The sequence below is a fragment of the Microcaecilia unicolor genome, chromosome 2, assembly GCF_901765095.1.
Source record: "Microcaecilia unicolor chromosome 2, aMicUni1.1, whole genome shotgun sequence".
Lineage (NCBI taxonomy): Eukaryota > Metazoa > Chordata > Amphibia > Gymnophiona > Siphonopidae > Microcaecilia > Microcaecilia unicolor.
The window spans coordinates 66,725,318-66,739,944 of NC_044032.1; the positions used below are offsets into that span (position 1 = coordinate 66,725,318).

The following is a 14,627-nucleotide window of genomic DNA, read 5'->3' on the forward strand; positions in this document are numbered from 1 at the left end:
TCCACAATTCCGGGAATAACATGTATAGAATGTTTGTACATTTGGGAAGCTTGCCAGGAGCCCTTGGCCTGGATTGGCCGCTGTCGTGGATAGGATGCTGGGCTCCATGGACTTTTCCCAGTGTGGCATTACTTATGTACTTATGACTATTCGATCCAATTTGACTCTGGTAGTTCCATTCCAGATTCCTCAGCCACAAAAAATCCTTACGATGGATGCATCTCTTCTGGGTTTGAGCTCATGTAAATGGGCTTCACACTCAAGGAGTTTGGTCCTCCCAGGAAACAAGTCTTCAGAGCAATCTCCTGGAGCTCTGGGTGATCTGGAACACTAAAGGCTTTCAGAGATCGGCTATTTCACCAATCAGGTTGCAGTGTATTACACCAACAATCAGTGGTGCACTGGATCACGCTCTGTCAGGAGGCCATCCAGATGTGGCATTAGACTCGCCAACATGGCATGTACTTTTGAACCACTTAGCTGGCAGGCAAAAACAATTCCTTGGTCGACAGACTGAGCAGGGTAATACAACCTCATGTGTGGTATCTCAATATGGGCATAGGCTGCAAGATCTTCAGAGTGTGGGGCACCCCCTCAGTGGATCTTTTTGCCACTTAGATCAGCTACAAGGTCTCTTCTGTTCTAGGCTTCAGGCCCACGACAGACTAGTGTCGGATACCTTCCTTCTCAGTTGTGGGACAGATCTTCTGTATGCATATCCTCCCATACCTCTAGTGGGAAAGACTCTTTGCCGGAGGATGTGGTATCTGGATTTTAAAAAGGTTTGGAGAAATTCCTGGATGAAAAGTTCATAGTCTTCTATTGACACACATGGGAAGCAACTGCTTGCCCAGGGATTTGTAGTATAGTGCTGCCACTATTTGGGTACATCTGGCCTGGCTTGGCCACTGTTTGGGAAAACAGGATACTGGGCTAGATGGACCATTGGTCTGACCCAGTATGGCTATTCTTACATTCTAAATCAAGCAAGACCGCAGAACTGTGAATCTGATCGTGCTGTTCTGGCCGTGGCAGATATGGTTCCCTCTACTACTTGAGTTATCCTCCGAAGAACCATGGAGGTGGGAGTGTTTTCCGACCCTTATCACATAGAACTAGGGGTCCCTTCTACATTTCAGCCTCCAGTCTCTGCCGCTCACAGCTTGGATGTTGAGAGCCTAGAATTTGTTTTCTTGGTCTTTCCGAGGGTGTCTCCTAGTTCTGGCTGGCTTTCGGAAAAGATTCCACTAAGTGGTGCTATTCTTTCAAATGGAGGTTTGCTGTCTAGTGTGAGAGCAAGGCCCTAGATCCCCTTGTTTGCCCTACACAGACCTGCTTGAATACCTTCTACACCTATTAGAGTCTGGTCTTAAGACCAACTCCGTAAGGGGTCACCTTAGTGCAATTAGTGCTTATCAACGTGTAGAAGGTAAGCCCATCTCCAGCTTCTAGTTGTTCGCTTCATGAGAGGTTTGCTTTTGTCAATGCCCCCTGTCAAACTTCCACCAGTGTCATGGGATCTCAACGTCATTCTCACCCAGCTGATTAAAGCTTCTTTCGAGCCATCTGACGTACTTGACCTGTATATTTCTTGGTGGCTGTTACTTTAGCTTGTAGAGTCGGTGAGCTCTTCAGGCCTTAGTGGTGGATGTACCTTTATACTGAGTTTCATCACAACAGAGTAGTCCTGTGCACTCACCCCAAGTTCCTGCCAAAAGTGATGTTAGTTTCATCTGAACCCGTCTATTTTCTTGCCAACATTCTTTCCCCGACCTCATTCCAATCCTGGTGAAAACAGCTTGCACACTTTGGATTGCAAGAGAGCATTAGCCTACTGTGTGGAGCGTACAAGGCCTCAAAGACAGTCCTCCCAACTTTGTGTTTCTTTTGATCCGAACAGGATGGGGGTCGCCATTGGGGAAACCCACCATCTCAGTTTGGCTGGCAGATTGCATTTCCTTCATTTATGCCCAGGCTGGGCTGTCTTTGGAGGGTCATGTCACAGCTCATAACATCAGAGCCATGGCTGCGTCGGTAGCCCACTTGAGGTCAGCCTCCATTGAAGAGATTTGCAAGGCTGTGATGTGGTCTTCAGATCACACATTCACATCACACTACTGCATTGAGGCAAGATACGTGATGCAACAGTCGGTTCGGGCAGACTGTGTTGCAGAATCTGTTTGGGGACTAGAATCCAACTCCACCCTACTAAGCCCGTTCTGTTCCAGACTGCACTGTCATTCAGGTTGTATATAGTTTCAGTTTAATCTGTGTTATGTCCTCGTCATTGTGAGGCCCAATTGACCAGTGCTTCTTTTTGGTGAGGCTGGATGCTAGGGATTCCCCACTTGTGAGAATTATAAGCTTGCTTGTCCTCAGAAAAAGCGCAGGTACCTACATGTAGTAGTTGTTCTCCGAGGACAGCAGGCTTTATATTCTCACAATCTCTCCCATCTCCCCTTGGAGTTGTCTCCGTAGTTTTTTTACTTTATTTTTTTGCTGTAGTAGTAAACTGAGGAGACCGCATTCTCGTGGCCGTTGGGAAGGCACTTACACATGTGCAGTGCAGCGTTCTCGCTCTCCACTAAGCTCTTGTTCCATATCATCAAGCTGATCAATCCATAGACTGGTGGGTTGTGTCCATCTACCAGCAGGTGGAGATAGAGAGCAAACTTTTGCCTCCCTATATGTGGTCATGTGCTGCCGGAAACTCCTCAGTATGTTCTCTATCTCAGCAGGTGGTGGTCACACACAGCAGCAGCTCTGGCTAGGCCTCCAAGCCTAATTTTTAGGTTTTGTTGAGTGCCTGGGGTTGAGGGCTCTTTTGAGCAAGTGCAAACCTGGTGGTGCCAGGTCCCTCCTTTTCTCCCCCCCCCCCCCCCCCCCCCCCGCTGGCTCCGTTAAAAAAAAAAAAAAAAAAAAATTTTGAACGGCCTTAAAGGCGTTTATTTCGACGTTTATTTAAGCGTCTATTGCAGCTACTCACTGAGACACCAGGTCGTTACAACTCGGAGCGGACAGCAGGTAATTTTACCTTTTTATAGCGGGCGGGGGTTCCCCGATTCTTCTCCTCGTGGCTCATGGCGTCGGAGGGCGAGGGCGCAAAGGGTCGCTCCCCGGGTCGCTCGAGCGCTTCTAGAGGGGATGCGGGGGTCTTCAAGCCGGATTCGCCCTTGGTGGGTGACAGTTTCGCGACCGATGCATGTCCCGGTCCTTCCTCCGGCGTGGCGGTTTTTCCCGCCATAAACGCCCATCCCCCGCTCCTCGCCTCCGCCATCTTGGCCGGCCACGCGGCTCGGACGGCTTCTTCTTGGGCCGCCCTTGAGGTTGGAGACATTAATGCCATGAACGCCCTTAATTTGGGCGACGGCACAGAAGCGGCTAAAGTTAAGAGCCGTTCTTCCCGCGCGGCTCCTTCGCGGAGTTTCGCGCCGGACGCCATTTTGGATGCGCAGCATGTCTCTCCCCCGCTATTGCGAGCGCCGGTTGAGAGCGCGCCTAGGGCTGTTGCCCAGGCTGCGGAGGGGCACAGTCTGGGGGGTTTCTCCCCCGAGTTTGTTTTGCTGCTGCATCGGGCCTTCCTCATGCACAACGCTGCCCCCGCTCCCTCCTCTGGTAAAGAGGTTGAGGTTCCCAGAGGTAAACGCCCTCGGGTTGATTCCCAGGCCTTGGAGGAATTTGTCTCCTCCGATGTAGATGAGGGCAGCGTGTCTGAGGTCTCCCAACGGTCCTTTGCGGATTCCTTGGAGGAGACGGATCCCCGCTCGGATGGAGCGGATGACCCCTCTGCAGCGTGGCTTTTTCGCCCGGAGGATTTGCCCAACCTGTTGTTACAGGCCATGGACACTTTGAAGATATCCTCTCCGGAGGACGTCTCTCCCTCAGCCCCTGTTGGCTCTGCCATTATGCTGGGGACTAAGCGCCCGCCTAGAACCTTCCACGTGCATGATGCCATGCACACCTTAATTTCGGCTCAATGGGATGTCCCAGAAGCGAGCCTTAAAGTGGCTAGGGCTATGTCCCGCCTCTATCCTTTGGCTGTGAGTGAACGTGAGGCCTATCTGTGGCCTACCGTGGATTCTTTAATCACTGCGGTGACTAAGAAAACGGCATTGCCGGTGGAAGGTGGCACGGCCCTAAAGGACGCCCAAGACAGGAGATTGGAGGCGGCCTTAAGGTCGTCCTTTGAGGCGGCTGCTTTAAGTTTGCAGGCCTCAGTTTGCGGCTCCTATGTGGCCAGGGCGTGCCTGACTATGGTGCAGCGGGCTTCCCCCTCGGATCATTTCTTGAGGAATGATTGGCCAGCCCTGGAATCGGGCTTAGCCTATTTGGCAGACTTGCTGTATGATGTCTTGAGAGCCTCAGCTAAAGGCATGGCTCAGACTGTCTCTGCGCGGCGGTGGCTTTGGCTGAAACATTGGTCTGCTGACCACGCCTCAAAATCCCGCCTGGCTAGATTGCCTTTTAAAGGCAAGCTGCTCTTTGGGGTCGAGCTGGACAAAATCGTGACTGATCTCGGCACGTCTAAGGGCAAGAAGTTACCGGAGGTCAGGGCTCGGGCTAGTGCTCGTCCCGGTACCTCCAGAGGACGGTTTCAGGAAGCCCGTCGGTACCGCCCGGGCAGGTCGGGTGCTTCTGCCCCCTCTTCCTTTAAGAGGAATTTCTCCCCCAAGCAGCATTCCTTTCGCAGAGACCGCCGTCCCGGAGGTGCTCCCTCCGGTCCTCCCCCAGGGTCTCGTACCCAATGACGGGGTATTGGTCCACGCCCCAGTGCAGATTGGAGGACGGCTGTCCTCGTTTCTGGGCGAGTGGACCACAATAACTTCAGACGCTTGGGTGCTGGAAGTCATCAGAGACGGCTACAAGCTAGAGTTCTGCCGACCCTTAAGAGACAGGTTTGTACTCTCTCCCTGCAAGTCTCCGGTCAAAGCTGTGGCAGTGCAGCAGACTTTGGACAATCTGATCCGCCTGGGTGCGGTCGTTCCGGTGCCAGAAAGTCAGCTTGGCAAGGGGCGTTACTCCATTTACTTTGTGGTACCAAAGAAAGGAGGTTCTGTCCGGCCTATCCTCGACCTCAAAGGGGTCAATCGGGCCTTGAAAGTGCGGCACTTTCGCATGGAGACTCTCCGCTCTGTTATAGCGGCAGTGAAGGCAGGGGAGTACCTGGCATCCTTGGACATCAAGGAAGCGTACCTGCATATTCCCATCTGGCCTCCTCATCAACGCTTTCTGCGTTTTGCAGTCCTGGGCCGACACTTCCAGTTCAGAGCCCTCCCGTTCGGGTTGGCTACTGCTCCGCGGACCTTTTCCAAGGTAATGGTGGTCATAGCGGCCTTCCTGCGAAAGGAAGGAGTACAAGTCCATCCTTATCTGGACGACTGGTTGATCCGAGCCCCCTCTTATGCAGAGTGCGGCAAAGCTGTGGACCGGGTAGTTGCTCTTTTGAGCTCCCTGGGATGGATCATCAACTGGGAGAAGAGCCAGCTGCGCCCGACTCAGTCCCTGGAGTATCTGGGAGTTCGATTCGACACCCAAGTGGGCAGAGTGTTCCTGCCAGTCAATCGGATTGTCAAGCTTCAGGCTCAGGTGGACCAGTTCCTAGTAGCCTCTCCTCTTCGGGCTTGGGACTATGTGCAGCTGTTGGGCTCTATGACGGCCACGATGGAAGTAGTGCCCTGGGCCAGGGCTCATATGAGACCACTACAACACTCTCTGCTGCAGCGCTGGACTCCGATGTCGGAGGATTATGCGGTGCGTCTTCCCTTGGATCCAGCAGTGCGCAAGGCGCTGAGCTGGTGGATGCAGACAGACAAGTTGTCTGCGGGAATGCCTCTGGTGTCCCCAGAGTGGATTGTCGTCACGACGGACGCCTCGTTATCGGGCTGGGGAGCCCACTGCTTGGGAAGGACAGCGCAGGGGCTCTGGTCTCCTGCAGAGGCAAAGTGGTCTATCAACCTCCTGGAACTCAGAGCCATTCGGTTGGCGCTTTTGGAGTTCATCCCGGTACTGGTGTTCAAGCCTGTACGGGTCCTGTCGGACAATGCCACGGCTGTGGCCTATGTCAACCGCCAGGGAGGTACCAAGAGCGCCCCTCTAGCCAAGGAAGCTATGAGTCTATGCCAGTGGGCGGAAGCGAACCTGGAACAGCTGTCAGCGGCCCACATTGCCGGAGTCATGAATGTCAAGGCGGACTTTCTCAGTCGCCATACCTTGGAGCCCGGAGAGTGGCAGCTATCTGCTCAGGCGTTCTTGGACATCACGAAGCGCTGGGGCCAGCCGAGCCTAGATCTGATGGCGTCATCGGCCAATTGCCAAGTGCCGCGCTTCTTCAGCAGAGGACGGGACCCTCGATCCCTGGGAGTAGATGCTCTTCTCCAACAATGGCCGACACAAGAGCTTCTCTATGTGTTCCCGCCCTGGCCCATGTTGGGCAGGGTACTAGACCGGGTGGCAAAGCATCCCGGCAGGATAATCCTGGTGGGTCCGGATTGGCCCAGGCGTCCCTGGTATGCGGACTTGATCAGACTCTCAGTCGACGATCCTCTGCGGTTGCCAGTGGAGCAGGGCCTGTTACATCAGGGTCCCGTGGTGATGGAGGATCCCTCCCCCTTTGGTCTTACGGCCTGGCTATTGAGCGGCAGCGTCTGAGGAAGAAGGGCTTCTCAGACAAGGTCATCGCCACTATGCTGAGAGCGAGGAAACGCTCTACTTCTACTGCTTACGCCAGGGTTTGGCGTATCTTTGCAGCGTGGTGTGAAGCAGGCTCTCTTTCTCCTTTCACTGCTCCAATTTCTTCAGTGTTGACGTTCCTGCAAGAAGGTCTGGACAAAGGCCTGTCGCTCAGTTCCCTTAAGGTCCAGGTAGCGGCTCTGGCTTGCTTCAGGGGCCGCCTGAAGGGTGCTTCCCTGGCTTCGCAGCCAGATGTGGTGCGCTTTCTCAAGGGGGTTAATCACCTGCGCCCTCCTCTGCACTCAGTGGTGCCTGCGTGGAATCTCAACCTGGTGCTAAGAGCATTGCAGAAGCCGCCGTTTGAACCCTTGTCAAGGGCATCTCTGAAAGACCTGACGTTGAAAGCAGTCTTTTTGGTGGCTATCACTTCAGCCAGAAGAGTTTCTGAGCTCCAGGCGCTCTCATGTCGAGAGCCTTTTCTACAGTTCACTGAGGCAGGAGTGACTATTCGCACAGTGCCTTCCTTCCTGCCCAAGATTGTTTCTCGCTTCCATGTGAATCAGCAGCTATGTCTCCCTTCCTTTCGTAGGGAGGACTACCCAGAGGAGTACTCTGCTCTTAAATATCTGGATGTGAGACGAGTCATCATCAGATACTTGGAAGTGACCAATGATTTCCGGAAATCGGATCATCTGTTTGTCCTGTTTGCAGGTCCTCGTAAGGGTCTGCAGGCTGCTAAGCCTACAGTGGCAAGATGGGTCAAGGAAGCCATTGCAGCGGCTTATGTGGCCGCAGGGAAGGTGCCGCCTATCCAGCTGAAGGCTCACTCCACGAGAGCTCAGGCGACCTCGATGGCAGAGGCCGGATCCGTCTCCTTGGAAGAGATATGCAAGGCGGCAACTTGGGCTTCGGCTCATACATTCTCCAAGCATTACCGTTTGACTGTGGCTGCACGGGCGGAGGCCCGGTTTGGAGCTTCAGTGTTGAGGTCAGGGATTTCAATGTCCCGCCCTGGGTGAGTACTGCTTCGGTACATCCCACCAGTCTATGGATTGATCAGCTTGATGATATGGAAGGTAAAATTATGTATAATCATACCTGATAATTTTCTTTCCATTAATCATAGCTGATCAATCCATAGCCCCTCCCAGATATCTGTACTGTTTTTATTCTGGTTGCATTTCAGGTTCAAGTTTAGTCTTCAGTTACTTCAGAAAGACTTCGTGTTCAAGTTTTTTCACTTGGATTCTTCAAGAGTTAAGACGAGTTTGTGTTAGAGTGAGCTGCTGCATTCCTCTCCCCTCCGTTTTACGGGGCTGGATTGAGACTTAAAATTCTGCCGGCACTCCCTCCCGCTTCGTGCGGCTGTAGGGCAGCTTTGTACCCTTCCCGCTTCGGCGGTGTTAGGGTCAGTCAGCTCCTCCCGCGGTTGCGGTTGCAGGATAAGCCAGATCCCCCCGCATCGGCGGGTGTGGTGTCCCTCCCCCGCTCCGCGGGGATGAGCTGGACGGATTCCCCTCCCCCACTTGTGTGGGGATGAGCTGGGTTAATTCCCCTCCCCCGTTTCGGCGGTGGTGAGCTGGGCAGAGTGTCCCTTCGTGGGTGTAATTCTCTAAGTGCTGAGTCCTGCGGATGGAGCTTTGATATCGACATACTGAGGAGTTTCCGGCAGCACATGACCACATATAGGGAGGCAAAAGTTTGCTCTCTATCTCCACCTGCTGGTAGATGGACACAACCCACCAGTCTATGGATTGATCAGCTATGATTAATGGAAAGAAAATTATCAGGTATGATTATACATAATTTTACCTTAGACTTTGGCAAATTCCGGACTGGGCGATATGGGTTGCTGTCGCCCACTTGTGAGAATATAAAGCCTGCTGTCCTTGGAGAACACCTGCTACGGATAAGTACCTGCGCTTTTCTCCAGTTCGTTTTAAGTGTACTAGTTTGGAGTAACTCCTATCAAAGCGGTTTACAACCAAAATTACAAAAAGAAAAGCAAGAAAAGGAACTACAGTATTTCAGAAAAGAATTAAAATAGCGTTGCAGGAAGATAAAAAACTGAATCAGACACCAAGGCATAATGCCCAACACCCAAAATCCAGAAGGGCAGCACTTGTTGTCTTAAGGCCTAAATGCCTTGTGGAGCGAATGTATTAAGCTTAGTTTTAAAAACAGGCAACGAAAGTTCCAGACGGAGATCTAATGGAATATCATTCCATAAGGAAGGACGTTTTATGCTAAATCTCTTCCTAATAGTGGAAAGATGAACAGAATGAATGATGTGATGGAATCTGTAGAAGGTTACATTGGGAGGATTAGAGTAACCATGTATGGCGTTAAAGTAACAAAACTTGAGACAGATACGTTGGCTTGCTTAATTACCTTATAAATAGTCTTATAACAGGAAGCCAGTGCTGTTTGTAAGAGAGGGATAACATGCTCAGAATGCCTTGCACCTGTGAGAAGGTGCAGGGCGGCATTCTGTAACAACTGAAGGTGGTGGAAATCCTTTTGTCTAGCACAGTGATTCACAAACCATGTTCTGGAGGCTCTCAGCTAGTCAGGTTTTCAGGATATCCACAATGAATATTCATGAGAGATGCATGCACTTCCTCCACTGAAAACATGACTAGCTGGGGTATCTCCAGGACCAGGTTTGGGAACCATTGGTCTAGCACCATAGAGCAGAGCATTACAGTAATCTAAGTTTGAATATTACCAACGCATGAATAAAGATGTGAAGGGCAGAAACCGAAAACAGCTGATGGATAGAGCATAGCAGATGTAGTTTGAAAATACAGGTCTTTTAGGCCTGGAATATGTTGACAAAAGGATAATGTACTGTTAAGAACTCCAAGGATCATGGTGAATTCAACCCCAGGAAGATTATGACCTGCTATCTGAATAGGGTGCACTAGAGGGAGAGTGGTTGAACAAAATAGTAATACTTATTCAAGTTAAACTGGAGCAACCACATGGCCACCAGATCATGTTTGTGGTTCAGTGCATTGATTGGGTATCCCCAGGGTCCTTGCTTCCAACTAGGGGACCTGGGGTGCTTATTGTGATCAGAAAGACCATTGAGCAGACCCTGTGCTCCAGCCAGACCTCAAAACACTCTAAATGGATGCCCCACATAGGGCAGGAGCCTGGAACCCAGAAAGAGCCTGCCTATGGCACTTGCCTCACAGAACTGTGGCGCCAGAACAATTGCAGTTTCCCTCATTACTGCCAATTGTTCTGGATCTACAGTTCCGTGTGAGGTGCTTTAACCTTATTTTTGGGATTGTCTGCATTTTGAGGAGGATCTTAAAGTTAGTTATGGAATTGGATGAATCTAGACCCCAGTGCCTTCTGGAAGACAGATCCCAATCTCATAAGGTGTTGGCCTGTAGATCTCTTGACAAGGGTGATTCCCTCCCTTCTACAGGCATGTGAAAAAGTTATTCCTTTTGAGATGCTAAGAGATTGGGGAGCGGTGCTGTCTCCTCTTATTCCACTACCCCAAAGGCTCTCCAATGAAGTTTAGCCAGTCTTCTCAGTGCAGGGGGGGGGGGGGGGGCACACTTTGTCCGTATCTTTGAGAGTGGACAATTTTTATCACATCAAGTTAGTCTTAGAAGTTTTACACTCTTGAGTTTGCTCATCCCATTGTTGGTGCCTTTATGGTTTCTTCCTTGTGGGTGGAATCTCAAGTGAATGGCCATGCAGAATACTTTGCATCTCAATTTGGGCAAAACACTGCACTTTGGGTTCCCCAATCTACACTGGCTTCCACTTAAGGAACATGTCACTTTTAAGGTATGCACAATAGTCCACAAGATCATTCACGGTGAAGTTCCAGCCTACATGTCCGAGTTGATAGACCTACTACCCAGAAATGCTAAAAGATCATCCCGAACATACCTCAACCTCCACTTCCCTAATTGCAAGGGCGTGAAATACAAGACGTTACACGCGTCAACCTTTTCTCACATGAGCACTGCCGCGCAACATAAGAACGATTTACGAACAAGCTTCCTTCCGCAAATTATTGAAGACCCATCTGTTTGAAACAATTTATGGAAAGACCCAAAACACATAGTCTACACTCACTGATCATCAATGCATCATACATCAACTTCTGACCCTCATCCCCCGCAATACCACATCAATCATACATTTACTCACAGAAATATGTACACCATATGTCTTAGTGTCTTAACACTGCCCTTTAAGCTCCCCACTGTCTCTTTCTAATGTTTCAATGTTGATGTCCCATTGTTATACTCCTACCGACACTTCGATGGTCCCGCATAACTTGTACAATGTAACCCATAACCAAGCTGTAACAAATGTATTTCCATTATTCATATCTTATTGTAAGCCACACTGAGCCTGCAAAGAGGGGGGAAAATGTGGGATACAAATGCAATAAATAAATTTAAAAAAATGGAAACATCGTATTCAGCGATTTCATTAGTCAAAATGGGGAAAATCCTGATGGTACATTTTAGGGGGTAAAGAACTTTTGTGCATGAAAGAGGAGCGGGACTTGGGTGTGATTGTATGATGGGGAGGGAAATTTTTGTGTAGACTTCTAGCGATTGCTTGTCGTCTATTCGCTCAGCCCTCACTGCCCCTTGTAATTCTCCATGCATGTACTCATTGAATCACACACGTGCAGTTAGCAAAGTATGTTTCTTTCTTTGTACAATGTTTAGAGCAGGGGTTCCCAAACGTTTTGGACTGAGGGGAGATATGATAGACATCCCGTGGCATAAACACACAGAAGCCTTTCAGTTGAAAGGAAGCTCAGGAATAAAGGTGAAAGGGGACAGAATCAGGAGTAACCTCAGGAGATACGTCATGGAAAGCGTGAATTTGTGGAATGGCTGCTGGAGAAGTGGATACTGTCTGTATCAAAGCTTGGGACAAGTACATGGTATCTGTAAGGGAGAGGGTGGGATAGTGATAGTATGGATGGACCAAATGATCTTTATCTGCCTTCATTTTCTCTGTTTGTTATGTCTTGAACACTCTGGGGATCATAAGAGACGTTATGAACATCTTTGCAAAAAAAAATGTTTGTTTCTTATTTGGCAGATTGGGAAAATGAGATATGTTAGTGTTCGAGACTTCAAAGGCAAAGTGCTAATTGACATCCGAGAATACTGGATTGATTCGGAGGGAGACATGAAACCAGGACGAAAAGGTGCTTTTGCTTCTTCTGTTGGCTTGTTTCATTGGGATTTTACAGAAATGTGGGGTTTTCCAGATAATTTTGAATTGAAATATTTTCCCATGCAAATAATCTCAGAATTTTACTTTGCTTATTTTCTTGATGCCCTTATTAGATGTGGTATGCCAAATCACACTATACTTGATGTAAATAATTAAGATAAAACCACAATGCATTAATTTCCAAGGCACTTTATCAGTGTTTTAAAAAGCCAAGTAGTTTAATGATAACATTTGATTAGGCTAGAACACTGATGGCGAACCTTTCAGAGACGGAGTGCCCAGACAGCAACCCAAAATCTAATTATTTATCGCAAAGTGCAATTTAACCTGAATAACAGAACTTTGAAAGCATTTGGCATGCGTTTGAATAATTAATGTGATTTTTGCTGTTGCAAATTAAATGATCGCAGGTTCCAATCTAATTCATGTTTAATGTGGGATAAAATGCCATAAATAAATAATTATAAACTTTTAATGTTGAGCACCTGATTCTCAAAGTGGACATATTCCAAACACTATAATGAAAATGATTTTTTTCTACCTTTGTTGTCTGGTGACTTTGTTTTTCTGATCATGCTGGCCCAGTATCCGATTCTGCTGTTATCTGTCCTCTTAACTCCGTTTTCCATTTATTTCTTTACTTTCCGCCTTTCTTCATTTCTTGCCCCAGTAAAAGCTGGGTTCTCCGCAGACTTGACTGTCCAGTGGATCCAGCTTCTGCCTATTTTCTTCATCCATGTACAGTTTTTCTCCTCTCTTCCTTTTCCCTCATCTCATCTCCTGCCTCACTCTTGCCTCCCCTCCATCCATGTCCAGCATTTCTTCTCTCTCCCTTCCCTCCATCCACCCATGTCCAGTGATTCTCTTCTTGTCCCCTTCTCCAGCCACCCATACCCAGCGATTCTCCTCGCTCCCCTGCCCCCCCTCCATCCACCCAAGTTGTGCAGTGGATTCTTTGGGGCAGGCAGGAAAGATCCGTAGTCTTGCCTGCCCGCTGCTGGCGCTGACTCCCGCGGCGCTACTGCATCGCTCTTCAAAATGGCCGCCAAGACATACAAGGGCGGCCTCCAAGATTTCAGTAGAAGTATCGCGAGGCCGCCGCTGGAAGTCTCAGCAGCCATTTTTAAAGAGCGATCCGGCAGTGGGGGAGGGTCAGCGCCGGCAGCGGGCAGGCAAGAATGAGGATCTTTCCTGCCTGCCCCAAAGAACGCCTTCTTCAGGTATCGGAGGGACCCTGTAGCTCGGGCGAGGGAGGGAGGAGAGCCGGCTCACCCTCAAGAACAACCGGCTCTTGCAAGCCGGTGTGAGCTGGCTCCAGCACACCACTGGGTGGAGGGGACTGCGGTGCCTGGCCCCCCTTGGAGGCCTGGGCTTGGGGAATTTTGTCCCCCCTGCACCCCCCTCTCAGCGGCCCTGGTGACGGCGCGCATGCCAACAGAGGGCTCTGTGTGCCCTCTCTGGCACGAGTGCCATAGATTCGCCATCACTGGGCTAGAAGAATCTGTAGACAACATTGCTTTGCTGCCTAGTAAAATTAGGTGGAGTAATTGTAACAGTGTGGGAGAGGTCAGAGAATGAGGAAAAAATATCAATTTCCGTATTTCTCCTCGTCCCTTCTCAATTTTATTGGACTAATGTGGTAGTGGTAGGTGCTGGAGGTTTAATCCTTCTGGCCATGAACTCCCCTTTTTCACACCTTGCCCTGGTTTGCCTGAGGAAGCATGATCTCAGCTTATCTGAGTGCATGTGTTCTCAAGGGATAGAGCCAGAGAAAACAGCTCAGATCTGACTGCACTTCCCTTTCAGGAGATCTAGTTCCTTAGTATTTCTCAGACTCTAGCAGATGGTAGATCTTTAACTTCAATGGCACCTGTGGCTGTATAGCACCTCCAGCCATGTTGCCTCTCAGGTTTTGTACAATTTGTCTAATTAGAGTTCATCTAAGGGACAGTTGCTGTAGTGGCAATTAGTCCAGTGGTGTATTTCAGTTAACTGACAATCGGTCCAAGACATCAGTGCATCTAATTGTTAATTGGTCTAAAGGACATATGGTCTAATTTTAGAGGTAAAGATGTAAAGGTGCTATGAAGTATCGTGCCTTTCATGGGACATGGTATTAAGATAAAGGTAAAGATGTATTGTGAAATCTTCTGCTGTGAGAAAATGGTATTCAGTAGGCCCACATCAAAGGATATTGGCAGTTCTTTGGCATTTACAGTGATTTAGCAAACATGACTGATAACCAAAGATATGCCATTGTTCCTGCCATCTTTTTGGTCGGTTAATGCTGGGTGTACCACGAACCCAGAATAGAGTTGAATCTTGGCATTAAAGACTCAAAGTACTAGTCTGTTGTGCTCATGTTGGTGTCTTTAAACTATTTATTGAACTGCAGAAGGCATAGCAACTTATAGAAGGCCAGATTGAGCTCATTATATAAGGTGAGCAATGCAAAAAAAACAAAACAGAAAAACATTGAAGGATCAGATACTTCTGTGCTTAGAGACCCTCCTACAACATTTTAGATTTCATGTGTCATATAGCAATCTGATTTTTAATTTAATTAGTCCTTGTTTACTTTTACAATTTTAATTTGGAACTGACATTACACATAGTATCAAACATATAAATGGCAAGTGACTGTACTCGCAAATGCACAGTACAGACTTCCCTCTCTGTCCTGCCCTCGCGTCATGATGTCAGAGGGTGGAACAGAGAGGGAAACG

At 49.1% G+C, this 14,627-nt stretch overlaps 1 protein-coding gene across 1 annotated transcript in view; it reads left to right on the plus strand.

Moving 5' to 3' along the window:
* Nucleotides 1-14,627, plus strand: part of SUB1 (SUB1 regulator of transcription) — a 41,557-nt gene that overhangs the window by 23,662 nt on the left and 3,268 nt on the right. Inside the window, exon 4 of the mRNA XM_030193006.1 lies at nucleotides 11,764-11,872. Coding sequence (XP_030048866.1) covers nucleotides 11,764-11,872 — 109 coding nt within the window. The remainder of the gene's footprint in view (nucleotides 1-11,763; nucleotides 11,873-14,627) is intronic.